This window comes from Gymnodraco acuticeps, unplaced genomic scaffold (assembly GCF_902827175.1).
Source record: "Gymnodraco acuticeps unplaced genomic scaffold, fGymAcu1.1, whole genome shotgun sequence".
Lineage (NCBI taxonomy): Eukaryota > Metazoa > Chordata > Actinopteri > Perciformes > Bathydraconidae > Gymnodraco > Gymnodraco acuticeps.
Window position 1 is genome coordinate 265,154 of NW_022990015.1, and position 27,923 is coordinate 293,076.

At 40.1% G+C, this 27,923-nt stretch overlaps 1 protein-coding gene across 2 annotated transcripts; it reads right to left on the reverse strand.

Moving 5' to 3' along the window:
• Positions 1-379: 379 nt before the first annotated feature.
• Positions 380-23,113, reverse strand: ppp2r3b (protein phosphatase 2, regulatory subunit B'', beta). Of its 2 annotated transcripts, XM_034213563.1 has the most exons (14): positions 22,939-23,113; positions 21,754-22,142; positions 10,776-10,961; positions 10,325-10,428; positions 9,584-9,686; positions 7,631-7,705; positions 7,432-7,518; positions 6,736-6,892; positions 5,590-5,638; positions 5,375-5,464; positions 4,458-4,633; positions 3,019-3,137; positions 2,825-2,931; positions 380-1,407 (listed from the first exon to the last, which is right to left on the reverse strand). In XM_034213563.1, exons 2-14 carry the CDS (start codon positions 22,105-22,107, stop codon positions 1,275-1,277), a joined length of 1,740 nt encoding a protein of 579 aa, XP_034069454.1. In that variant the 5' UTR covers positions 22,108-22,142; positions 22,939-23,113; the 3' UTR covers positions 380-1,274. The 2 variants fall into 2 exon arrangements, with proteins under 2 accessions (XP_034069454.1, XP_034069455.1); XM_034213564.1 differs by lacking the exons at positions 21,754-22,142; positions 22,939-23,113 and adding an exon at positions 13,597-14,149.
• Between the last annotated feature and the right edge of the window lie 4,810 nt (positions 23,114-27,923).

Sequence of the window (27,923 nt, forward strand, 5' to 3'; positions counted from 1 at the left end):
TATGATATTCCTCAGTATTTTAAGAATGTTGCTTTATTGTCCTGCCTGCCACTTTATTATAACTCCCTGTTAAGTTTTGCCAAACATTCCTTATGTATTGCAGCTATTAATTTAAATAAAAAAGTCAAATCTGTTACATTTCTCCATATATTTAAATTGTTAATTTGTATTACTGCCTTTACAGCTTGTCCCACTTTACACCCATGAAGTCATTTCCCAAGAGGGTCAATATTGCACTGCTTTTCAACATCTGTATTTAGTTTAGTCTAAAATAACATGACTGAGCAGCCGCCATTTTAATCTAACAGACATGTATATGTATAGAGCATATCAAAAACAGTCTGTACTAGATGCTTTAAATGAAAAAGCACAGTCCATGTATTTACTTTCCCATTAAAAGTCTTTATTATTAATTTAAAGAAAAGCAAAACATTTTAAAATTGGTTCCTTTTGTTCTGTCAAAGTACATACAAATTAAGTACTTGGTAACATAGAAAAAAGTCTCAAACAATTTCCCGAATGATTTACAACACAGCAAGCACCAAATAAATATTTACAGGTATTTATAAACTCTTCTCTAATAATTTAATAATAACCCCATCTCACAAATACAGTAAATATATGTCATAATGAGTGCAGACCTGTACAAAATACTGTGTGTGTGTTTGGCAGTGTGAACTGTGTGCAGCAGGCTTGACGGTGGTTTGTTTGGCAACTCCTCATTTCAACAAACACCCATTCATGAATTTACAGTCTTGTAGAAAAGCTTCCATTATGATCACTGGAATGTAACACTAGCCAATGACTTCAGATGATAATTAGCTCAAATCCTGAATCAACCAATCAGAATGTGATTTAGCTCATGAATATTATAACACGATACTGATTTTCAGATGAGATAACACTCGCCCCAGATCTTTTTTATACAAAGCATTACACGACTTTTCCTGTGTTCACGTGTGTGTGTGCGCAGAGGTCTAAACGTGCCGCTTGTGACACCACAAAGTCAGCTGTGATGACTTCTGTAAGCGAGGCTGGTGAACATATTTAAAACATTCGGTAATTTGAGCAACCACCATCTGCTCTGATCATATTTCCTGTCCAAATGTGTGATACTGCGTCCATTTTTCCAGCACATCTGACCCCACCAGTGCTCTGTTCACTTCCTGTTTATTGAAGTTTGTCCTGAATCTGTCTTGATGAGATTCATCCACTGCAGGTTGGGCTGTTTCCTGGAGCGCACGGCACTCAGCAGGTGAGAAGACGCTACAGGATCACTCAAAGTCATCTTCATATTCATATTCGTCCAGGTTGCAGTGTGGACTGGGGATCTGAAAGAAGTGTCTCTTTGTCAGACCCAGCTCAGTGGAGATGTGCTGCCCTAAAGGGCTCAGAGGATTTTCATACCTGAACAGAAACATAGAGGAAAAGATCAGGGATCATTCAGACACAGTCAATGTTCTCAATTATAACACTCAAACTGTTTACATTTGGAAAAGCTCATTTGCTTTCCTGCTGAGAGTTATGTAAAAAGAACCAGTTGCTGCTTACAGGAGCTTAGCAGAAATACTAGATGCAATTGTGCCAATATTCATAGTGACCAACCGTGTAATTACAACCATCCCATTGGCTCATACTATGGTCTTTCTTATGCTAAGCTAATATAACTAGCAGCTTCATTTGAACTATACTCATACAAGAGTGGTGTCGATCTTTTCTTCTTACTTTTAGCAAGAAAGCGAATAAGTGTAATTCCTTAAAACAGACAGGAGATTTTGAACTGGAGAGAACAAAGGAGCAACACGTGACGGTACGGACAGAGATGGTGTACAGTTCTTCCTCAGAAGTGGAAGTTTAAAAACAGAAACTGTCTGGTTCCAACACACACACGCACACACGAACGAGATACTGTGCGGTCTGACAGAAGGACTACCTGCTGTCAGCATCAGATCGGATGGGAGGGGGGTAGGGAGCCAGGAGTGGGTTTAGGACTGGACTCACAGAGAGGAAGAGGAGGGGGACAGTGAAGTCTCTGCTGCTGACCTGAGGTCTTACCTGCTCTGGTTAGCTGCCTGTCTTTAGAAGTTGGTGGTGTTCCTAAAACCACACAACATACCTGTCAACAGCCTAATCTACCACTGACTCTCTGAGGGTCTCTGCTGCGGGACACAAGGCCTGACCTCTGACCTGACCCTCACTGTCTCACTGCACAATAGACCATCTAAAGAAATGTACAATCAATTAAAACTCTGCATTTCCTGCCATGTGATGTTGAAAGTTCTGCCATAAAATGAGGCTTTTTGTGTTCTGCATATACTGTGAGCCCTCATAACAGTACATATTTGTTATTACAATATGTAACAATATTCAGCGACTCATTTATAAAACTTCTGAAGAAATGTACTTGGGAATACTTTGTAAAGCCATAAAATACATCAAACCATGAACAAACTCCTATTAACTGCAGACAGACAAAAACATCCATCTGCCAGTTTCTAAAAAAGATTATATAAATCCATGCATTAAACTCAATATGTTATAAGTAATTGACATGAACAATGTTATATATTGTTGTTAATAAATAGGGTTGAAATAATAGTCATTGGTCAAAATAGATTTTGAAAATAAATCTGAAACGTTTCATTACCGCTGTTACCAAGCTGTCTTTTAGGAGAGTCTTGTAAACGTCTTTTACTTTCATGCCGAATTTCAAGTTATAATGAATAGCTTTTATTCGGGGTTATGAGTTAGTGTCAAAGTAAAAGAATTACAAAGAAAATAAAGGACAGTTTTAGCGGTTTAATGAATCCAGCCCTGGACTTACGCGTCGTTGCACTGATCGTTGGCGGCCTCCTCGGCCACCAGGATGTCGTACTCCTCCGCAGCGTACTTCTCCCAGTCGGAGAACTCCTGGCTCTCTGTCTCCATCTCCTGAAAAAACACCACAAGAAACGTGATCCCCTCGACCTCTGACAGAAGAACAAGTTGTTTCCGTCTCACATCGTCTGACAGCCTTACCCTGATGACAGAGAACGGGTCCTTCTGCTCGTGGTCCAGGTACTTCTCGATGTTGAAGAACGTGTCGAAGAAGATGTGGGACAACTTGCACCTCTTCAGGTCCCGCAGAGTGATCTTACCTGGACGGGATAAAAGATCACTTTAGACGAGGCAGAGGATTATAAAAGTATTTAGGACGCCTCAGTACAAGGTTTTAGTCTCACTTTGCCATTCACTCTAGCTTTTCAAAATGTGCCTGAGAGTTATACAGAAGTGTGTCAGGGATTATGAGTGTGATCTCTTGTCTACTAAACCACAAAACAGCTGGGCCACACTACTTCAAGCTAAAACTGTGGCCAATATTTTCTTTTATTTCCATTAATTTGTCAATCGTATTCCAATTACCTGCCTCATCCGGTCTCTAAAATGTTAAATAATAAATAAATGTGTGTGACAAGTTGTAAGAGTTTACTGTCAAGTTGTAACATTGTTTATACAGTACACATCCTATTTCTTAAAGATGTAAAAACAGAAAGGAAGCAGCTTTTCAGATTTGATAACCTTAAAATGTTTGGATTCAATGATATAAAAACAACTGACCGTATATTCAAACATTTTTAATCTGGATGAACTGAACATGTTGTTAGCCAGCCTAACCTCTCATGCAGCTGTTTAAAAGGCTTTAAGATTTCAATGTAACTTCCACAGCGAGCCCTGTCTGATGTTTGGAGGCTGATGCTAGCTCATACTAATTCAAAAAGGCGATTGATTCTTAAATGAAACTTTCAACCCAAAATATATATTCTATGTCATGCCTGAAATCAATGGCCGTGATTTGAATATCTTTGGAGCACTCAAAAAAGTCCCCGTATCTGCTTCTGAAAGTTCTGTATTTCTTGACAGTGGCATTTTAGACTGGGGTGTTTATGAAAACTCCTCTAGTCTCATCTGATCTGCTGTTAACTGGTCATCAGTGTAATATCTCTATCTATGTAATGTAATCTACAACTAATCTAACTGTACGCCTGTACTGAAGAGCATAGATCTTCTAAAGAATACCACATTTAATGAGACATTTTAACAGACTTCAAAACTCTTGAAACGGTTCTGTCGGGAGGAGGCATAACTGTGGAGGGAAATACCATCCTCAAAAAGAAGTTGTTGCGTCTCGTATTACATGCTATAACACACAGTTGCAGTAGCAGCAGGTCGAGCAAGGGGCACATTCCTGCTGCGGCTATCAATACTAAACATGCATACCTCACCGGGGACTAGTGTCTTCTGAGCTAAGTGCTGTCGGGCATTTGTTGACAGTGTGGATGACACCGACAGCTGGCATCAGTCTCATCTGTTTCGCTCCCTCAGCTCAGGATCAATGTGTGCGTGCGTCTGCCTCTCTCCCCGCTGTCTGACTTTCAGTGTGTGTGTGAACTTGTGTATAAACGTGAAAAAGGTCTGACCGTCCACTTCCGGCTTGACAAGGTCCAGCATTTGGCAGAGGCAGTCCTCGAAGGGAAGGGGCTCGATGGCCATGGTCTCCAGCTTCTGGCACTGATCCTCATAGAAGTACTCCAGCTCGTACATGCTGAGCACCCCGTCCCCGTCCAGGTCCATACAGCGGAACCAGTACTCTATACTGAGGAGAGAAGATGTGCATTTCATGAGAAAGGTTTTAAATAACACGAGATGCAAACAGTTTGGTTGTAGGTCAGCATCAGGGTTATTATTGATAAACTAAAACAAACTAAAATAAGCAGTACAAATCTTACCTTGAACTGAAACTAAATAAAAAGGATATACTATAAGAACAATTCAACCAAAATGATATAACCTGGTTAAAAAACGAATAAATCTCCCTTTAAATGTAAGTTTTAGTTGTTTAGCAATTTTGTATATCATTACCGTGAGTGTTCCTCAAGATGATCAAGAAAATGGCTACACACACTCACACACACTAATTGTGACAGATTGACTGTCTTGATGAAACTTTTTTTTATTTTTTACAATGTTTAATGTCTGATACATTTTTTTTTTACGTCTAGTCAAGTACAATTAAAAAAACAAGGACATCATTTAAGTATTGGAGATCAAATGCCATTTAACCAAGCTATTCACTCGGTCTAATTTAAACCAACTGGGGTCATTTTCCTGTGGTAGAGAATCTAAAAGATGTAAACATTATGACTATTCCTATAATAGATGTTTAAGCATGTGTTTTCTATGTATATTTAATGACATACATGTGTGTCATTAAACCTGGCCATAACAAAAACAACACCTACGGTAAAACCAAAACTAAATCTTACAGAATCTTAGCCAGAATTTGAAATGAAAGCAAATTCTAAATTCTAAACTTGTACAGCCTTGGTCTACACACCTGGTGTCGGTCTTCTTGTCCTCCTCAGAGATGAGGAACCAGACAAAATCAGCGTAACTCAGCCGCCCCTCCTTGTACACCTTTCGGTCTCTGAAGGAAATAAAAAAACAAACTGTTACTAATGACACCTAAAGAGTGTTGTTTCAAAATGTTTAATGATTTGCTCACAACTTGTGATTGGCATCTTTTAAACTCCCATTCAAATCTCCACGTACCTTGTGACTGTCCCTGAGAATATCCTCTCAATCATCTTCTGGGAAAGGGCTGGGGAAACACAGCAAAGAGATCATTTAAAATCCAGACTGTTGGAAATAAAAACCTTTCACTCACAGCGCTCTCAGTTAATGTACATCTTATTCACAACACATGTCATCCATTCTCACAGACTGTAAATCCAGAGTGGCTAGTCTAAGCCCTTATTTTTTTTATCTCGACAACTCTATAAATCCTCTGGTCATCGTTTGGCCATATAGTCGTAGAAATTGTTCCAGACATGGCGTCATTCGAGGCAGAGTATAAATGCTGCTCTCTTATTGATCTTGTGTCTCATTTCCCCTGCCTCACTCACAGACCATCAACTAAGAACATGTGGTGTGGAGTGTGTGTGTGTGTGGAGAAGCGCCAAAGAGAAGTCTATTTCTCACAGTGTGTGCGTGTGTGTGTGAGTAGTAGACCCAGACAATAACACTAATGCTTTTTATTTGTACATGAAAGTTTAACCTTCTGACAGTGCCAACAAATGCATGGAAAGTGAGAGAAAAGCCGTGTTCTGACAGGTTTCAGCACCTTTATTGTTTGAACTGTGTGTGGGAGTACAGACATACAGTTTATCTGAAACCAACTGCTCCTTAAAGGTCCCCTATTATGCAAAATCCACTTGTTCATGTCTTTTATACATCAACATGTGTCCCTTCTGTGTAAAGAGATTCTGAAAGTCTCAGGAAAAAATATTTGCTCACTTTTTGTCCTGATCCATTTATATAAAAACCTGTCTGATCAGATTTGGCTACTTTGTGATGTCACAATGTTTTTTTGGCTCAACCATTAGCCAATCACCAACCAAGGTAACTCCCACCCACCTTATCACCCGAATCTCCTCCTAGAGCTCCATTGTGTTCTTTTTAACCAATCATCTCGCAGAGCTATACGGGGAGGGGCAGCTAATTTGCATTTAAAGCTACAGACACAGAATCAGCACTTTTGAAACAGGGCTGAAACAGAGGGGTTTATGGGATGCTACAATGCACGATCTGTTTGGTGTTTTGAGCCAAAACACTTCAGAGACATGTTTCGTATATGTCTGAGACCTATACTATATTGTTTAAAGAGAGTAGAATAGGAGCCTTTAAAGAGAAGTGAACCTTGGTCATTGTGCTGGGCCAGGTCTTTCTGGTCTATGTAGAGGTCGTGGTCGGTGTCCAACTCCCAGAACTTGCAGTAGATAACGTAGAAATGTTCATAAGAGAAGAAGTCTGTCAGCTGGTTCACGTCGTCCTCCTGCTCCAGCAGCGCCAGATTCTGGGACAAACGAAAAGCCAAAATCTCAATGATAGCTTTTTGTTTTATAGATGGTCAATATACCGGTACAATTTGTCAATGTGTCTATTCATATCCATTATAGTTTACAGACAGGCTGCGTTGTTCATGTATTACCTTCTACACGTGGGGTAATCACACATGCAAAATAGTTTTCAGGTGCAACTAGAAAGACACCCTTAGTTTTACCGGAAATAAATTGGTTTAAATAATAAATAAAAACAAGAACAGATTAGGCTACCATTCTGGTGAGAATATTGTTATCATACCAGATATACAAAATGGACAAAACAACCAAAAATAATTGTTCTATAATAAAACGTACATGATTACCACAATGAAAATGTGTGAATTTGAAGATAAATGTTTTTATCAATAACTTGAATGCTATCTTTACACCTTTTTTATTTAATCATGGTTTAAAAATAAATATTATTAAATATTTTTGGGTCAAACAGACATACAAAAAGTGGATTTTAGTACCAGAGATAAAACATTAGTTTGGTTTTGTAGTCTTGTACCTGAAGTAAGTTACTTTTCCTGAGCTCACAACATGTTATTTTTCCGGTCCATGAACGATTTACATTGTAGAATATCCTCTGAATCACCTGAAAAACAGTTTACTGTGTTAACAACTAAATATTTCATGAGAAAACATTTTGAGGCATTTTTTCAATCTTACAATAGTAATGTGCTGTTATTCGAGTTGTGTTAGCATACCGTTGTGATGTATCGTGAGTGAAAGTCCGGTGCCTCCTTCAGAAAGGCCAGGCCTGCGTGTGTGTTCACCACATCCTGGAAACCATAGAGTAAAGTCAGCTCTCTCTGTCTGTCCTGCACGTCTGACTCATCTCCATAACAAACCCCTCAAAACTAACACACCGTGTGCAAAAGAACAAATCAATGACATGCTGTGCTTACAACAAAAACAAACACAAGTTCAGTCAAAATCTGCAGTTACTTTCAGAAACGAGTCAAATGGCAAACCACATGTGCCTTTCTTTTTTGTTGCTCATTCAGAATAGGCTTTTAAATGCCTGCTTATTCAAACATTCAAAGTTGTCAGTGTCCATCTACATCACTCAGCGCATATGCTTTATACATTTTACCACGTAAAGAAAAAGCTTCAGGTCTTGTTGGAAGAGGTCATCACATTTAAATAACTATTTGAAGTCAGAAAACACCGGGTCAACCGCTTTTGGGATGTGCTTAAGTCTTTTGGCTCCGACAGCAAACCGATGAGAAGGCCAGAGAAAAGCGTTCTCTGGAGACTGCTCTTCACCTTCCTCATGCCATAAAGTCACAGGGGGTGTGCTGCATTTCAAATAAACTGTAGCTATATTTTTCCCATGAAACTCCCCCACGTCTTTTTTTTTTTTAATTCTACCCCCTTCCATTTACTCTGCTGGGGGAAAGAATTGTTGACATATATGCGAAGGCGGCAATGAAATTAAAAGGCCTTATTTCAGGGCAGTCGTCGTGCCTCTTTGACTCTTAGTGTGAGAAATTAAATCATAGAGAAACACATAAATCACAGCGCACAGGAAACAGGCGGGGACAGTCAAATCTACTCCACAGCAATCCGCCTTTCATTCATCAAAACAGTCACAGGCCATTCGCCGGGCGGAGGGTTACAAATTAAACGGCGTGTGCCACAAGGCATCTCTGCTGGTATGCTAACGGCTGTTCAGTCAGGCACCCCCCCCCCTGCCAGCATGAAAATGAATCAGGTGTCGGGTGGGACTGGTGTGGAGCACCAACAGCTTGTCAGGGGGAATGAGAAGACACACAGCCAGCACAGCAGGTTCACATGGTAAGGCCGACCAACAGTGAATTAGACTACTCTTAGAAATACATTTGATAAATCCATGTCATTTCTAGGATTTTTTTTGTTGCTTTAATTTGTTTTAAAGGTCACCTATTATGCAAAATCCACTTTTTCATGTCTCTTCTACATCAACATGTGTCCCCTCTGTGTGAAGAGACTCTGAAAGTTTCAGGAACAAAGATTCTCTCTCTTTTTGTCCTGATCCATTTATATAAAAACCTGTCTGAAAATGAGCTGATCAGATTTTGGCCACTTTATGATGTCATAACGATTGTTTGGCTTGTGTAACCATTAGCCAATCACCAACCAAGGTAACCCCCCCCTACCTTAGCACCTGCATCTCCTCCCAGAGCACCATTGTGTTCTTTATAACCAAATATCTCTCAGAGGGGCGTGGGGAGGGGCTCCTTATTTTCATCTAAAGTAACAGACACAGAATCAGCACTTTTGAAACAGGGCTGAAACAGAGGGGATTATGGGATGCTACAATGCATGATCTGTTTGGTATTTGGAGCCAAACACTTCAGAGACATGTTTTGTATATATCTGAGACCTATAATATATTGATGAAAAACAGTATAATAGGGGACCTTTAAATAAGAACCATGTCCATCCCTCTTTGGTTCTTTTCTGCTGAGCTTGAATCCTACACTTCTTCTTTCAGTATCTCCCCCTCCACTGACCTACAGTAGCTTCCCTGAATTAGTTATCCGCCACATGAAAAAGCACTACTTCATCAGGACAGGCCTGAAATGAAACCCAGTTCCCACCACCCACGCAAATCCAGTTATGCCACCCAGCACTGCCAAGTCCAGCCCTCCACCTGGGTGAGCTGCCGCCAGTACCTGCAGGAATGGAATAAAGTCGTCTTGTTCCAGGTAATTACAGCAAGGCTTGGCCAAGAGGTGCACAAATTTAGTAGCGTCGTCGTGACAGGTCTGCAGAGTCCTGGAGGAGAAAAGAGAGAACAGATGGTTACAAGGCTACTCCCCTCTTTCACTCTTATGTTCGCTCTATTCTTTTTTATCATTCTTTCAAGAGCACATGTTTGAAATGTTTCCCCCCAAAAGTGCGAGCGCAGGTATAATACATTCTGAAATTAGGATTCTGAATCGCTGCCTGGTGATTATAAGCGTCAAGTGTTGCGGGGGAAATAATGCCTGTGGCCTCTCATCTAAGAATGGCTCAGTCATGAGCTCAAGTCAAAGGCCAGGTCTATCAGCCCTCTAGGCTCGCGCATTAATACAAGAGCATGCCTATTGCACACAACAGCATTCAACTAAGAGCACAGACGCCATTACAAAAGCCCTATGGTACCCTTTACAATTTCACACAGAAAGACACTGAATAGATGTTTGCATTTTTTTTTTTTTAAACTGTATATGCCCAGCAACTATTCCCTTTTGAGTGTTTACGAGGCCTTTGTAATCAATGATATCTGTTTAGAAATGAAAGTAGATGTCAGAGAGCTGCATGCCACGTCTGTCATTTCAGTGAGCGGTCATCTTTGTTTCGAGGAGATTGTACGAGCTGTTTGGCTGGGAGTACCAGTGGTCCAGTGAGAACAAGAAGAGCCATTGTCTTACTTTCTCCACATAGCCACGAACTTGTGAACGGACACGAAGCCGGTCCTGTCGCCTCCAGCCAAGCAGAACAATGGCATTTTCCAGTAGAAAGGACACTCACAGGCCTGGGGAGACAAGTAAGCAGATCAGATACAGTGTGTGGAGTGGCTATAGAGAGGAGAGATGGGAAAAACACTGCATTTCCTTTACACATGTGATTTTAATGCAGAATAGAACAGCACAATGACTCTGAAGGGTGGGCTGGCGGTAGTGTTAAAGACCCTCAGGAAACCTAGCTGTCATTTATCTCTTCACTCAGATTCCCCTCAGGGCCATTGCTCACATTCCTCAGGGAGACATGGATAATATTTTTGGAAGAGGTTTGAAAATCAGCAAACATTTGTAAATGGCACTAATGGAAATCATTTCCTGGGTGGCAGCTTCACCTCGATGCTTCACATCACATTCTCACCTTGGCGACCTGCCCCATGTCCTCAATGGTGGCCCTTTCATTTGGGAATTGGGAAAATGTTTTCTCAATTTTGGTAATGAGGGTGTCGATGTTGATGTTGGCTTGCGGCCGTCCCTTTGGGAAGTAAAACTTTGGAATGCTTTCACTCAGCGCTGTGGGGACGGGCTTCTCCGTCCTCACCTGGGCCTGAGACAAACACACAGGGAAAAATACGATTAGCAACTGATGCTAGCAAAGGCTAACTGCTCTCAGATCAAGCATTCCAGCATGTGCTAAGGCTTGTCTGGATGAAAAAGTTACACTGCCAGCACTAACACACCTCTCATCAGCCCCATCAGGGAAGAGCAGCTAGTGGTTATAGTAATGAACCATTTATCTGTAATAAATGCCTGTGTTAGACTAAACCCTTTAAAAGATTGTAACTCAATAATACATTTTAAATTAAGAAGTGACACTAATAAGTGTTAAACGGCTTGACTGATAATAGACTGAAGCGTAAACCCCTTGATTGACAATAATTAAAGAGAGTCAGGTATTTGAATCCTCTATATACACCCCCACATAATTCTAGATACGGCTGAGGACTTGTTCTATAAATAAAATCTAAATGTGGTAATCTACTGACAGATGTACCGGTCCATTTTCATTTGATATGCAAAAGCTGACCCTTCTTAGTTGAGTCAACTAATTCATCTTTTGTTTTGGTGTCTTAGTTGAAGTTGACCGTTAGTCACCGGTCATCACATCTGTGGCATCGCAATAACGTTTAATTAAGAAGTATATTTTGGTCATCAAAATAGATTATTTTGAACAAAAGGGTATCTCTATAAAACAAAATAAGGTAACACAAGACAACCACATCTTTTGAGTTACTCATGTTTCATCATGTTATTGACAGTTGCTTGAATTTAATTTATAATTTGTGTAAATCTACTCAGAACTGATGTGATTAAAAATAGTGACTGGATGTCTAATAAGTATAATATTATTTTCTTTAATGGACAGTCCTGATAAATAACTAGATGCAATGCAATGGCATGATGCGTAAACCTTGGCTGGGTTTACACAGAGTTCTTGATTAAAGGCAAACAGAGGTTTTAATGCCAGCTCTGGAGATAGAATCAGGGCTGCCATGTTATAAGTGTGTGTGTGTGTGTGTGTGTGTGTGGACTGTAGAGGTACAGTAACACATCTTTAAAACCTTCAAATATGTCAGAGCTTGGAACCATCTGTGTGCTACTTCTGCCAGGGACCCAAATGATAGATCTGTGTGAGGCTTTAGCAGAATATGCCATTAAGCTACAATCATGCTGGAAACCAGTCTATCCTTGTATGTCTAATGGGAATGACATAATGCAAGCTCTTTATTTGATGATCATTTTGTTTCAAACCAGTATGATTTACTACACAAACTGAGCGCAGCTGAGATACTGTGAAGAGATCACATCCATTGATACAAAAAAGTTCAATGGCAGTCTTTTAAATCTGGGTTATCATCATTATTTCTTTTAAAACAATCACATCACTAATGACAATTTTTTGGAGAAATTCTGTTTTCTCATCACTGATGCTTGGCCATTGGCCCGCTAGCTTGTTGGCTGTTTTATCTGCATACTTTAACCTGTGAGATTAAAACGTTTATTTTGATATACATTTTCCAAATTTAGGTTTGGCGGCCCCCACTGCGGGCCCTGCCTCCCGTGTTGGGACCCACTGCTGTAGAGGGCATTCATCAGTGAGGGTACACCTATAAAAAGCCAGGATGCATTTGGTCCAAAGTGTGTTATGTGCACATATTAGCCACTTACTAAAAACAGCTTGAGCAGAGAATGCTTCACTCTCGTCATCTCGTACCCAAAGACCTTACATGAGTCAGGAATTTGCTAACTGGCCTCCATGACCTTTAATTATCACATGACAGACCCACGCAGGCTAAGAGACAACAACTATCATCATCTTGTTTTTCTCTGACATGTTCTACCACTTGTTCTCAACTCTGGCTAGAAATTGACAAAGCTCCAAAACGCCATCATTAAAGCCTTAGAATTATAGAGCAGAACATAAGAGGGCTAAATCTATCCATATCCGTTTTCTACATGATATACATGTCAATACTGATCTAAATAGTTTTGCTGTGTTCTGCCAGAGGTAATCTGCTCATTTCCATCGGATAAACGATAAATGCGGCTGATCCTCTTCTCTGTCCTGTGTGTTGGTGTCAGCCATGGCTATAAAAGGACATAAACATCTCCCGTGGCCCTGCCCAGCAGCGTCCCCTCTATCTCTCTCTCGCTCCATGCTAACCACTAGCAGAGCTCTTGAGCACATCCTCTAAGCTCCATGACATTTTGCACATTCACAATGATGTGGTCTGTAAGAGGAGAGTAAAGCAGCTGAGCACAACATACCACACAAGATGAAAACATCATCTAATAACCATAGCTTACATCATTCACTTTTTAAAATGCCCCCCACAACTTATCATAAATATACAAATCACGTTGTCATATGACACAGCAGTGTGTGGAAGCTATTTGAATAATGCTGCCTGGAGAAAGTGATACAAATGATTTGTCCTCACTTGTCCGAGGTGTGCTGCTGGTTCCAACAACACATATAGTTCCACTTTGCAAAGAATAATAGCCAACAGTGAGGAATAGGTACAATGACAGAGGCATGTTAAATAGCACATTTCCACAAAGGCCAGCTGAATACCAAAACATCAAACCGACAAATTCTACTCCACATTTAAAGACCTGCCCACTGGCTGACAGGCCAGAGGAGCCTGTGTGGGCGAGGGTACACTCATACAAACACCTGCCTGTCCTTGTTGGAAGGCTCTGAGCCTCTTCTTGAATCGAGAGGGCAGAACAAAGTCACAGCCGCGTGCCAGCAGGGCCAACTCCTTCCTCAGGTCAGGGTCCTGACGCAGAGAGAGCTCCCTCATCCTCATCCTCGCTCCGGACAGGATGGGGAAGACATACACAAACACAACAGTGAATCCGGCGGTATCCTCTTGACTGTGTACAAATCACTCAGTGAGCTCTGTGAGCAAAAGGCCGTGGCAGCAGTGGAAGTCCTCTGTGTGCCTGTGATTGTCCTCTGTCAGAGTGAGAGCCTCTTAATGCAAAGGAGCAGCTGCTACTGTGACTCTCTCTCCCATTCCAGATCTGGTCGCACAATCTCAGCTCTGCCTGCCGCTCTGTCCCAGCCTCTACATAACATGCACATACGCGCACACACACACACACACACACACACTGTGCGGGGGTCAGGGAGCCCTTGCCTCAAAGCCGGTGGGGCGATAAGAAGCGACAGGGTGTTTGTGTGTGGGAGTCACTTACTGTACGTGTGGGATGGGAGGGGTGTGTGCAATGGATCTGCCCTTTCCAGTTTGCATACCTCTGTGCTCAAGGAAGGTTATGTAAAGAGACAGAGCTGTTGTTGCAGCTTGCAGCACCCCTGAAGCCAATTAAAGGATGCACCTCAATTCCAGGATGACTCACGAGTCACCACTCATAACTGCGCACCACAACCAAATACTGCAGGGAAACTTTGATTGTGCTCCGAGGCCTTCAAACCGAACCCCCCTTACTTTGGGCAATCCGTACAGACACTAATTGGGACATTTTAAAATAAAAACCTACAGAAGATAATGCTATGTGCCTATATCTCCCGTCACTAAATCTGCCTGAAAGAATACATCACAGAACAACAGGCATACAAAATAAACTCAACGTGACTTCGGCGAAGCGACAACACATCCAAGGTATGACTGCTTGCTTAGGAATAGATAACAAGAGGTCATGTCACCAGATGACACATAAACAACTTTAAGAGTTACATCTTTATTTATTTATTTATACATATATTCAAGTATTCTGTATCGAATCTATGGTGGTCTTTGTTTTGCCTTCTTCTTGCAAGCTTGGGCTGCCAGCCATTCCCCATCTTATTATAGTTGATGGGCAATGTAGGGGGGGAGGACACATGTCAAACTCAAAGAATGATGACCGAACCAGTCTGCGCCTATTAAAAGCACCAGCAAGCACTGTTTGGGCAATTCAAGAAACTAGATCTGGAAAACAAGAGTGTATCTTTACTTCTCACAAAAATATCCGCTTCCGGTTGCCGTCCTGGAGTGATGGCAATTACATCAATTCCTTCCAATATGCTGATCTAACAGCTCTAGGGTTTCCTTCACTGCACTGACTGTTCACAGGGAAAGCCCAACACCTACATGTGTACACTGCTGTTAATGTTAATTACTCACTGATGTGCTGTCCACATCAGTGGGCTACGGAACTAAACTTTATTGTTATTGTTGTTTTACAAAGAAAGTGAAAGCACACCCACATTATTTTTAGATGACAGGGTCAAAAAGTCCACAGTTTTCCACTAGTTTCTGCTCAAACCCAGTTCCTGTTATCGTCCACACACACAGGACACTGCACATGCTTGATAAGCTGTTTGTGTGATGGCGGCTTTTTGTTCTTGCTCATCAATGCAAACCAAATATGGAAAAGAGAGCCCAGAGGCCAAAATAAAACCTAGTAAATCACATGAAACTGTCAACTCGCATGCAATTCTGTCCTGTCCAATTTTGCGTTTGAAGCAAGGTAAAAGAAGTGTGTTTCGCAAACAGAGGTTTCACAACACAGCAGGGATAATGATGTGTTGGTTTACATAGGAAGCAACAGCCCCCTTGGTGTTTTAAAATCACAAGGCACACTTTCAGTAGCAGTGTGAACTGAGTCAACAACACACACACAATAACACACACATGTTCTGAATATAAGCTTTCTTCGGTATGGTATAATGTGGCTTTTCAATAAGCAGAATGCTAATAAGCTCCAGCAAGCATCTTCCCTAACCAAATCATTGTAGGGCCTACACAGAAAGCTTGTCCAAAAAACGTTAGCCTCAGAGGAAGCCTCAGAGGAAGCTACCAGTCGACTTAATGCTGCTAAAGTACCATGTCCTCGCTCTAATGGGTCACTGTGACAAACAGAAAAACACGAGAACTCAGACTGACCCCACAACATGTCTAGTCTGTAAACTATTTAATCTGATTTGTACAGAAGCGTGTCCAATCGTTGTCTCTTTATCGCATAATAACACATGAGATTATGAAACACACTGTCTGCAGTTAGCGACTACTGGCAGGTTGAAACTCCCAGCAGTCAGGTGACTAGTAGGCACATGTTGACTTTTGTATTTTAGTAGAGCTTCAATTAGAATGGCATTCAGCACAGTTGTTTTAAATCTTTGATATTCAAGATATAACATGTATTGCAGATAGCAAACCGGAGAGAAATATTACAGGAGGGTGGGGCAAATCAATCAAACGGTCCCAGAGGGCTTTCCCAGACCGTCAATACAAGCATACACAGTGATCCACAAATATTAAGTTCAGTTGGTTTGAGTATCTGCCTTCACACGGAGGTGACTCATATGTTTTCATGACACTGAGCCACAACTGGTTCCCAGCCAGGTACAGAGCCGATGCTGCGGTGAAATCCAGAACGCTCCAGCACAATCGGATGTCTGAGACAGGGATTTGTGATACATGTGAACGTGTGCCAAAAATAGGCTCAATTGACTGACAACATGGTGGGCTCAGGGAAGGTCAACAAGTAGAACATGATGTGAGCAGATCAGCTGGCTTACATAAGAGCAATTATTAAAAGTAGGATGGTTATCACAGGGTTTGTTGGGTAAATCCACATAATATTAAAGGTAGGGTAGGTAAGTTTGAGAAACCGGCTCGAGATACACTTTTTGTTATATTCCATGGAATGCTCTTAACATCCCGATAGCTATGAATATCTTAAGTGCTTTGACAAAAAATGTCATCTGTGGAAGCCGTAGTTCTGTAAAAAGCACGACCAATCATTTTATCCGGCCCGGCTAAAGTAACTGGATGGCCTACCTGCCTGTCAGCCTTCCATCTGTGCACAAACTTATCTCGTGCCCTCATTGGTCATGTGCGCGTTCGTGTGTGTTGGAGGAGGGGCTCTGTAAGGAAGTGGCAGATTTTCTCCGGTCGTGTATTTTCAAATTCTAGCGCACTCGAGCTGGTTTCTCAAACTTACATACCCCACCTTTAAATATAGTTATTTATCAATTTTCTATCGAAGTATGTTGGAGTGAAATCATATATTTTGATCTTTATATCAAATGACATGGTCTGAATTCATAATAACTACACATACTAATACTAACTCACATTTCTTCGAAAATCGGATGTCAATCGGATTTGAATATTGTGGGTTTGTTTTTACAAAACCTAACTGGAAATATGCATTTATTTTGTGTCTATAATTTCAATGAACAGGGTACAGATATATATTGGTATCAACATTTTAAATGACCTAGACATTTTTGGAGTGACAGTAAAAAGGGCCTTGTTCACAAACACAACAGTATTACAGTAACTACTGTGTAAATATTGGAAGTTCCTAGGGGTTAGGTTTTAGAGACAAAAGCTTTAGAGACTAATGGCGCATTTCCACTGCAGCGGTAACGGGTACTGTTTCACAGTTTTTCTGGCTCTCCAAAATCCAGGTTTTTTCCGGGCCAACAACCGGGCTGAATATGCTAAACTAGTGAGAGAATCGCTGGCAAGGGGGCTACAACTACAACAAAATGAACATATTTTATCGTGATTTAATAGTAATACACGTTTCAAAATGAGGCCGACGTAACAACATACTGATACCGGTTAGTAAAAACCATGAATTAATGCTTTGACAAGTCTGCAGACAGACGGCAGGCAAAAAACCTTTTAAAATGCGTGTTTTCTGAATGGAGCTTGGCTAAGCTAACGTTATATATGTTCCGACCGTCCACACTCACAACAACGGCCTATACAGACATAAATAAACCAGCGACTGTATTCGCCATGACACAGGCAGTCTGTGGTTTGTACTTGTTTAACTTTTGTCTAGTTTCTGAACAGATATGAGAAGCTGTGAGCTTGAGTGCTAAGAGCTAACGGCTGATGTTGGTTTTGTGTTTCGCATTGAAGATTACGTCACGGCTCCGCCTACACTGAGTTACTATAGTTACTACCCCAGTTCCTAAACTGTAATGGGAATGCAGCATTTAGTGAGCCTGGCCTACCAAGGCCTAACTATACCGTACTAAGCCGTGCGAGGCCCTGCAGTGGAAATGCGCCATAAGTGAATTGTGAGTTCTGTGATTGAATTTTCCATTTTATATAAAAATACATGTGTTTATGTTTCAAGGGTCCAAACGATGAGGGTGAATAGATATATTGGAATGATGCTGCACAAACAGCTCAAGTCAGACTAATGATAAAAGGTTACGCAAATACAAATCTACTTTTTTTTCCTCCAAAGTTTAGGAAAACAACTGGACCGTGCCCATCAAATATTTGTAAAATGTGGAAGAAGACCCCTCATATTTATGTTTGCTATCTCTCATAGGGCATGGATCAACTGATTCTTTGTTGACACCCAAGGTTTGCAATTGTACACTTTAAACTCACAAGTTACCAAGACTCCAAAATAAAAGGACCTGTGGGGAAACGATTTAACACCTGGCTCTCCCTGACAGGTCCGGGAACTGATAATGTGACCCTAGACCCCCGCTTCAAATAGCTTCAATGTTGCTGGGCCCAAACAAGCATGTTATAAAAATACATATTGCGAAATAACCTGTGATCTTAAATGCTGAGAGAAAAAAGTAAATTCACTTTACTTCTGATTTATATTACAAAAACTATTGAGTGTTTTGGTGGGTGTGACCTATTGAAGTTCATTTGAGGTGATGAGCAGAGCCACACAGGAGCAGAACTGTAGGCCAAGCCTCCATATGGAGCCATTTACTGTACATGGTGTTAATAAACAATCTATGAACAGATATTCTGACAATGAGTGGCATCTAATATAACTAGTTTAAGAGTGAAATACAGAGAGGATGAATGTGCTGCCACACCTCATCTCACTGGCCGAGTTCTGGGTATATAACGCCAACACAAGGGAACCAAGGCTATCTATATCGGTGTCTGATGTCAAAGTCAGACCAGCTGCTCCAGGACGCATCAGTGTGACATAAATTGAATTTTTGTGTAATCCTTTAAAGAATGCATCTGTATGAAGGCCTTCATTTTGTTGTTTTAAAATAGAAGTAATACTTTATACAACTTCACAATCCCTTTAATATTGAGTGACACAGCAGGGCCACATGCCATGACACATCACAGCAGAGTGCACAAATCGTCCAGCAGTTGCTTTTTTACTAATCTGGGGGGAGCGGGTGGCATTAGGGGCCAAATGTCACTGGAAAGAAAGAGACATGTGGAAATAATAATGTGCGGATCAGACTGTCAAACCGTGTATTGCTCTGTCATAAGGGCTCATTAATAAGACAAGATGAAACGAAAGAAAGATCTTGATAATAAAGATGAAAAACAAACCGATGAGAAATACTAAATCTTAAACCCACAAAGGGTTCAAAACTCTTCCTCCTGTGTTCAGGCTTTCTTAGAGATGAATCATGATGAGGTTACAAAAAGGCCTTAGTCAGACTTTCTTTGTATCTTCACATAGACTTGAGATAGAATATCTCACAGGAAATCAAAAAGTGTAATAGATGTTTTTATCTGATGGGTTTTAGTTAGATCGTTTTGCCTGAAAAGAAATGGAAAATGTAGCATGATGACTTTTGAAAGTCCTTACTTCCAATTCAATTGTTGTATAAACGATAGGGTAAATGTGATGCTTTGTGACAATTCTTTGACATTAGCTGTCTACCTGAAGCTTTCAACGTCTGGTCAAGCACACTGATATTCTTTACACACATCACACTGATAATATTACTGTCTGTAATAGTGTCAAAAATATATTGATTTGCATTAACGTAAACTCATGCAGGTTGGGTATAGTTGTATGCCTTACACAATAATCAAAAGATCATCATCTTCAAAACACAATGTCCTCTACTCTGAGGCGGTGTTTACACGAGAACGAAACGGGTTGTATCTGCTACTTTTCCCTCGCGTATAGCCCGTTCGTTCACACGAGGCCGTAACGGAACCGCAGAAACGGACCCCGCAAACGATAACGGGTCCCAAAGGTGGATAGATCTGCAAACGGAACTCTCTGGGGGGCAAACGGCTCAGTGTGTACGTCCTCTACGATCATTTCCTGATAACGATGAAGCCATAGCCCCGCCTCTGCTGCTCACTGCTGTAGCATGGTCAGTAGCTACTGTCAGTAGTTACTGCTAGTGCTACTGACCATGCTACAGATGTTAGTGCAAAATCTACAGCTCCTCTACCACAACCATCAGCAACAAGTGGACATGGAGAATTACATGAACTACATGTTGCTAAATCCACCGCGGAGAATAAACAGAAGGGCAACCATGGCAACCATGCTCGGGGGTCTTCTTCGCTGCTTTTGGTGTATTTTGTGGCAGAAGTACAGCGCCACTTACAGGCCCGGCACATGTACTACAGCGTTTCCAGTGGTCTCGTGTGAACGGACACGTTAAATGAGCCGAATGCGTGTGAACAGACTTCTTTGATAACGAATTCGGTCCGTTTGTGTTTGCGCTCCCGTGTAAATGGGCTCTGAGTTTAGCAGTATGTCACCTGTCAAGCCCTGGTGTTTTAGTCAGAGAAAGAGCAGATGCATCACCAGTGATCACTTTAACGCCTCCTCATGCCTGTCTTTAGCATGTCAACAGCATGTACGAGGCAAAGTCTCTAAGAGGTGCCTCCTGCTGTTTGGCTGTCACCACACTCGCTATGCTCACAACCTCTCATGTTGTCCTTGAACAGACTTACAAAACATTTCCAGCCTTTCAAATGCTTTGTGTGGCTTGATTTCTTCTAAAATTGAAGCAGCAAAAGCAAATATCTCATATACCTCTAGAGACCTAATAAGATCTGCAACCCGCAGGCTGAAAGTAGTTAGCAGAGTGCCAGGGATAGACTGGGTGCAGACACTCCCACCTCTCATACCACACTAATTCGTGGGCGAGGCACGCACATTTGGAAAGTATTTGACTAATAATCAAAACATATGCCCACAGACACGGAGGCTCCACTATGATAGTTCCGAGTGGACAGCCTTTACATCCCTTTGATCCCATAGGATGCTCAGCAGCCTCTTGTGGTCAGCCTGGGAGTACACATTAGAGCCAAGTTTGAGAAACTAGAAATGATAATGTATAAAAGGTCCGGATGGAATTAATTAATTAATTAAAGCCTGATTGAAGGTTTTGAAACATGTCCGATTACGGAAGAAAGACACTGCAGGAGACAGCAATTGTTTCTTGCTAAAACATGGAAGATGCTATTCACAAAAAAAATATAGCAACCATAAACTCAGTCCATTTACACTAGGCTATACCACAGGTGCACTTGTAAGCAAAGTCATGAAAGTATAATCTGAGCAGTTGCAATTAAGGCCATTTGACAGCATAATTGTGTCCGGTCATAATGGGAAAAGCACAGGTGTTGCTAATAACTTAATGTTGCCTCGATTGTATTCAAATATACCAGAAAGCTGTATCAACAATGTGACATCATGCATACCTGGACTCTGAAGCAAGAAGCATCTAAATGTTTTTATTTATGGGCATGCATAATGCAGCTCTGATGGATTAATATCAGGCGGCTCCAGAAACAACACTGAAACTGCAGGACACACCTTCTTTTATTTATGTATCGAAAGCAACCTTAGAAGAAAGCCCTGTGGCATGATGTCGTAAGTTCATCTCAAACTCACTTGAACCTGAAAAAGTGTTTCATAACAGTTAAATAGGAGGTTTGAATTTTGAATAATGCGTTGCATGATTACAGATATGTAGATAAGATAAGAAGAAGTACTTTATTGATCCCAATTTGGGAAATGTTTGCATTGCGGCCGCATCAATTATATAATGGCAATTATTGAAATGTTGTTCAATTCTTTTTTGTTGTGTGTTTCAGTTTATAACTTGCCTTTTTTGTGCTGACAGACCTCCGTAGTACTCGGCCATTGGGTCCGGTCACTCTGGTACTACTGTTACTGCCAGAAGGAAGTGTGCTGGCAGACGGGGGGCTGGAGGGAGTACCAAGGGGAGCGGGCTTCTTCTCTGCAAGGTTCCTTTGGGATGCCACGTTGTTGTTCTCATTGAAGGACAATGCCTTCTTCTCCTGGGCGTCTCCACTGCTCAAGTCGATGTATTGTCCACTTTTGATTAGGTCGAGATAATCTTTGAGTAGTGACTGTGTTGCATCATCACTCAGCCAGTTGAGGAAAAGCTCATCCACCTTCATCTTAAGAACAGGCTGGAGGACTTGTGGGGACGGCATTTTGCCGGATATTACTTATTTCCACACACACGTTCCTGTGTGAAAAAAAAGAATCAACATGATCATCACAACACACCCCTCTGCAGTGCTGTAAAGTAAAAGTATATGTAATCAAGTACTGTACTTACAAAGTAATTAAAATGAGCTGCACCTTAGCCAGCTTTGGTAAGTAACAGATTAATGCATCAATAATTATGATCAAGACATGATATCAATTATTCAGAATTGGGAAAATCTGCATAAAGATTCGTTTTACTTTTGGTAATTAAAGTATAATTTGATGCCAATACTTTCCTACTTTTACTTGAGTAACATTTTGAATGCAGAACTTCTACTTGTAACGAGTGCACTGGTATTTATACCTTTACTCGAGTACTTCTCCTCAACCTCTGCCCCTTACAGCACCACTTCAACTGACATGGTGACAATGTATAACCAAGGTATTAGTAATGCATTGCAGTGTGATACAAAGTAACAATTGCTGTGAGCTGTCCTTTACTTTGAGTACATAACACAACACTCACTAACATTATTGAATTTTAGCGCGAACCATCAATGTTTTTTAGCCCACAGGCAAAAGGGAACGTGAGCCCATATTGACCCTGATAACATTAGCTGTTATTTTTAACTCAGGAAATACAGCTGCTTAAAGCAAGTGTTTACTTAGCTAGCGTTACTTGAGGCTGCTAGACTATTTACTGAATTGCCATGGTCGTAAGAGTAAGTAAGTGTGTGTTATAAGCTAGTATAAGAGAAACGGGCAACAACAACAGTTTGTTAGCTACTATAGCTTTAGCAAGCTAACGTTAGAGGGCTACATACGGTACCAACCTTAGAATGAATGCACGGTAACGTAAAATGCGTTGATGTGAATCTACATTACTTCCTTCATGTGCAAAGCTGCAACACACATGTCTGTTTGCCTGCCGATTATAAACGCAGCGCTGTATCTCCGGTGTTCATTTCGCTGAGCAAAATCAGCGCTACTTCTCAAACTCTCGTTCCCCTGGTAACCACCAAGAGTTAACGCGAGATCTTCCTCGGGGTGAGAGTTCATCCAGACCCCAAAAGGAAAGTGTACTTTTACCCCCCACCTGTAATTATTCGGTTTCTTTGAGCGGTGTGTTGGGTTCAAATATAATTCTCCTCTCAAGCATGATTTCAACTGCCACAGTTGTCTTCAAAATAAGCCCCCAGTACATAGGTATTCAAAGTGTCTGCTCAAGGAAAAGTGACCTTATTTTGGTTCAAAACGGGCCTACTAAATGTAAGTCCTGCACCCGAAATCGACCTTAAGTACAATTAAGTAAGTATTATCAGTAAGACATTTGTTGTTTGTATATAAAGAACTCATATTCTCACTCTCTTTGTGTCTTTCTGTTGGTTTATGTTATACAAATAGAAGCCAATGTTTAAAAAAAAATTGTTTTTCTTTACTTTTCCCTCCAAAATCACTTCCTGAAAGATACCTGTTTTTATTTATGCAAAAATTCACATAAAACACTGATATCAAAAGTAGGTTGTGGGATTTGTAAGTTCAAACATACATATCTTGTTTAACACAATTATATCAATGCCTTGTGTTCATCACATTTATAAATACCTGATCAATTTTTTTTAATCAATTTATAATTGTTTGTTTCTGCAATGCAAAATCTAGATTTGAATTGGTCATCATCACAGGAGTTATTATCAGGAAACCAGCTCTGTGTGTTAAGCTTTTTTAAACTAGTTCCTGATTCTCTTGCAGGAATAACAATGATACACCTTTGCCTGACTCCCCTTATTTTCTCTCCTCAGAGCCTTTACTCATTGGAGCAGATGAGCTCCTGGTGTGAAGAGTCCCAGACAACGTGGCTCCCTCGATGCGTCCTCATCGTAGAAAGCATCAACACAGTGGATAAGGGATATCAAGAGGTCAGTTTAAATAACGGGCACTATATTTGACAACCAGGGCCTAAAATAAAGTGTACTCTTTTTTTATACATTCAAAATCTGTATCTCAAATCCAACCACCCACATTAATTAAATGTGGTTTCATGAAGAAATCCATTTTGGACACACATGAGTGGCTTACGTGTAGCATGAAAACGACTGAAAGAGATTTCATGATAACAGGACAATCAGGCATCAATGCTAGAGTAACAATTTCCCTTCGGAATTATTTTCACTTACATTGCAACCAAAAATAACAACTTGATTGCACTGTCTTTGTGAATACAGCCTGCCTGGGTAATTATACTTAACAATTTTGGTCTAGACTAATCTTAAAACAAAACATTTATCTTTTTTTCAATTAAGTGCTTTTGTGTTTCATCTATTATGTCATTATTTAATGCTAATGCTTCTATTCTATCATTACTGACATGCAAAGTTGAAAAGTTTATCCTTGATTAAGACCATCACAGAGTTTTATGTTGATCTACCATGAAATACAAGGCATTGACTGATATGGACTTATTTATATGGATATGTCTCTGTGGTTTTAAAATAAAAGGCATTTGGGACACCTGAAATCTTATTAATGACTACATTCAAAGTGCCTTTAGCTTTTTGTAAAGAGCAAATTAATGTTGGTTGCATGGTTGTGAAAAGTATTGACTGAATTCTTCTTATTGCTTCCCTTGATAACACCAGCAAATCATATCTGAAACATTCAGAGCTGTCTGAGGCGCAGCACGTAATGAGAACCCTCTTTGTTCTTTCTAACAGCGGGCCCAACATATGTTTTAGAGCCTAATCAATATCAGAAATGAGAAGAGAAAAAGTGAAGGTCTTGAAACTTTAAACCTTGCAACTTTTCAAAGTGTAATTAAAGTGTACAAATAGGATTTTACCCAAAGCAGTGTGCATGTTGTTTTTTTACGCCTTGAAGGACATTTCAAAGGTTTGGCCGAAGCTGAAACCACAGGGGGACAGCTGGTTAGTGTAGGAAAGTGTTAGCGAGAAGTTCATGTGTGCAGCTCTCCCTAAATGCTGTCAGCTATGCTATATGGGCGCTTTGTGAAGTAGGCGATAAGCAATCTGCTCTAATAAGGAGAGTGAATAAAGCAGAAAGTGTTGTATCTATGCTCCAGAGAGAGTTATTTGGATCATGTTTTACTCAATGCACATAGATAGACAACAGCCCATGTTTTTTGTTTGTTATTAGTTTGTTTGTTTTACGTCATATAAGTTTAAATGTTGAGTTAAGTTAATATGACCTCTTTGTTTCTTAAAAAAATGATCAGATTTCAGATTGGCTGAAAGTGCATCAATATTCTTTAAAAAGGCAACGATACTACTCTATAGCTTTTGGCGTTTTCCAGCTTTCTAAATTTTTTTATTTTAACATAGATAAATGGTTTAAATATGACCTTACACCATTTCATGTTAGATTGTAACATTTAAACAAAACGTCAGATGGCTGTCATCAAGGTTGCTGATCCTTTGAATCCGATCCAAGCCTTATATCTTCAAGTGATCCTGTGGATTCTTGTCGCTTCTAACCTTCAAGTTATAAATAACCCGTCTGTAGTTTTGGTTTTCATAGCTACTTTTCTAATTAAATATCCTGCTTACATCGACATAGAGATCTCACAGTGCCATAAGTTTGTTCTTTCAACCGTTATTCTGCAGTTAAGTACAATTATTGTGAAATCCAAAGATGAGACAAACCACAGTTAAAAATGCAAACAAATGAATTCAATATCTCTTCCAACTATTTACAATAATTTATATAGTTTGAACACATGAACATGATCCATATCTTTGTATTGATTATATATCTGATGCTAAGCAGTTTGTGGTGTTTGGAAAAAGGCTTGGAATTTATTTGATTGTGGACAAAAAATACTTTTGATCATTTTATTCTAGATGAGATTAGCATTTTACAACATTCAGAGAAAGATCTTTCCACTTGATTTGAAGAGAAAAGTTTTCTGCTGAAAATAGTGAAACCTTCATCAGCAAATTACATTTAATGCTCTTTTTAAGATAATATGCATTGGACTTTATAGTATCTGAAAAGACTGTGAAAGTATGTTAAAGTTATATTTGTGTAGAGATGTACTTTACCTCTTTAGAACAGCTAACGGCGAGCATTTAGAGCGGCATGTTTGTTTTCATCTTTCTCAGTCGTCTCCTTCTCTTATCCAGACTGTGCAGTTCTCTCTGTAGCTCCTTTTGAATAAAAAAAACAAACAAACACTGCGAGAGACACCCAACCGACAAGATCCAGTATAATGGCCTGGAAATATTTGTTATGTGTTTAAATTATTCTAATAACGTGCTGTCAACGAGCAGAGCACTTTTGAATTTTTACAAATTGTATTTTGCTATTAAATCTCTTAAACATAAAACATCCTGATAGCATTTTGGAAATCATATTGACATATACACCTCTTTTAGACATTTCCATTACATTTTACCAACAGAAAGTTAAAAAGTAAAATATTTGAATTTTTAATTACTATTTTTTAGCATGATTTTTAGTACATCTTACAAGATGGAAATAGAAACTTTTTAGATAAAGAAACCATTTTAAAATACAGTACATGTACTGTCTGTCTTCATAATTAGTAAAATGCATTATTATTTTCTATTGTAAATTGGAGATAAAAAATACACTATGTAAAACTGAAATAAAAACACATTTTCGTTGACCTGATTTCAATCTTCCCCTAGCCCTTACAAGAATATTTTAAACATTATTTCTGCTTGTTCTTAGTAAACTGAAAATCAGTTGCGTGTTATACACCTGAGCCACCACAATGGTCTAAAATATCACATTCGTTTTATGTCCCTTTCATCTCAAAGTCAGTCGGCACTACTCTAAAGTTAAGAAGCAGGATGGATTTGTAGATATTTCTCTGTCTGTCTGATTTCCAATAATAGCCAGACAATGTTGAAATAACTGCTTGCATAAAGTAACAATTGTACAAGGATGTAGCTGGTTTAGTGATATTTTTTTTACCAGAAATCACTTTAATCTTGGACTTAAACATTCTCTGTTTGATATGGCTTTCAAATGAACCGTGGTATGAACCTCACTTTCCGCCTCCCAAAATGGCATCGGGTAGTGATGAGCCTTCTCATCGCTCTTTCAAGGCTACACTGTAAACACGCTACACTGTTTTTATTCCTTAAGAATATCACAGACAGAGAATCAAACCATCTTCAGTCAACATTTAGATTCCTAATACTCTGTGCGAAATGGAGCCGCAGAGGAGGAGACTTCTTTCATTAGACACTTCACTAACGCTCTGAAGTTTGCTCCTTCCATCTGAGATGACTTTAAAAGAGAAACAATGCCTCTGCCTATTGGGGTCTTTGGAGATTTTCTCTCTCATCACATATTAATGAAAGAGGTGGCATGTATGGAGTTGGAGAGATTAAGAAGGAAACCTGGTTGCGAGCAGCTGCCTTTATGTGCACAGATATATGACAGACACACACATGTTGTGATTATTGTTTTTCAAGAAACTTTCCAGAATCTTCTACATTTAACAAGCATTGATACACATACGGTAGACATACGAGGATGTATAACATCTGCCTGTAGAGGGCACACTTCACCTGAGATGCTCCAGGGCTACACCTTCTAATCTCTCTCTTTCCCCACATAAACAATATTCATTTGAGCATAATCATCTTATATCAGCCACAGAGACAGTATGAATTAGAGGTGAGTTCATGCCCGTTATTTTTGATGAATGTAACGTACACCACTTCCTAACATTCACCTCCTTTAATGAGACAGGCCCATCGAGACAGAGCGGGATCTTTTTGATATCCTCAGAGATGCATGTCGCGCAGAAACATTAACGCTCATAATT

Coding starts and splice junctions, on each gene's coding strand:
- ppp2r3b (XM_034213563.1), bottom strand. CDS start 22,107: ATGCCGTCCCCACAAGTCCTCCAGCCTGTTCTTAAGATGAAGGTGGAT. Junction 10,962..21,753: donor GGTCTGTCAGCACAAAAAAG/GCAAGTTATAAA, acceptor TGTTTGTCTCAG/GCCCAGGTGAGGACGGAGAA. Junction 3,138..4,457: donor TGTCAAGCCGGAAGTGGACG/GTCAGACCTTTT, acceptor TATCCCGTCCAG/GTAAGATCACTCTGCGGGAC.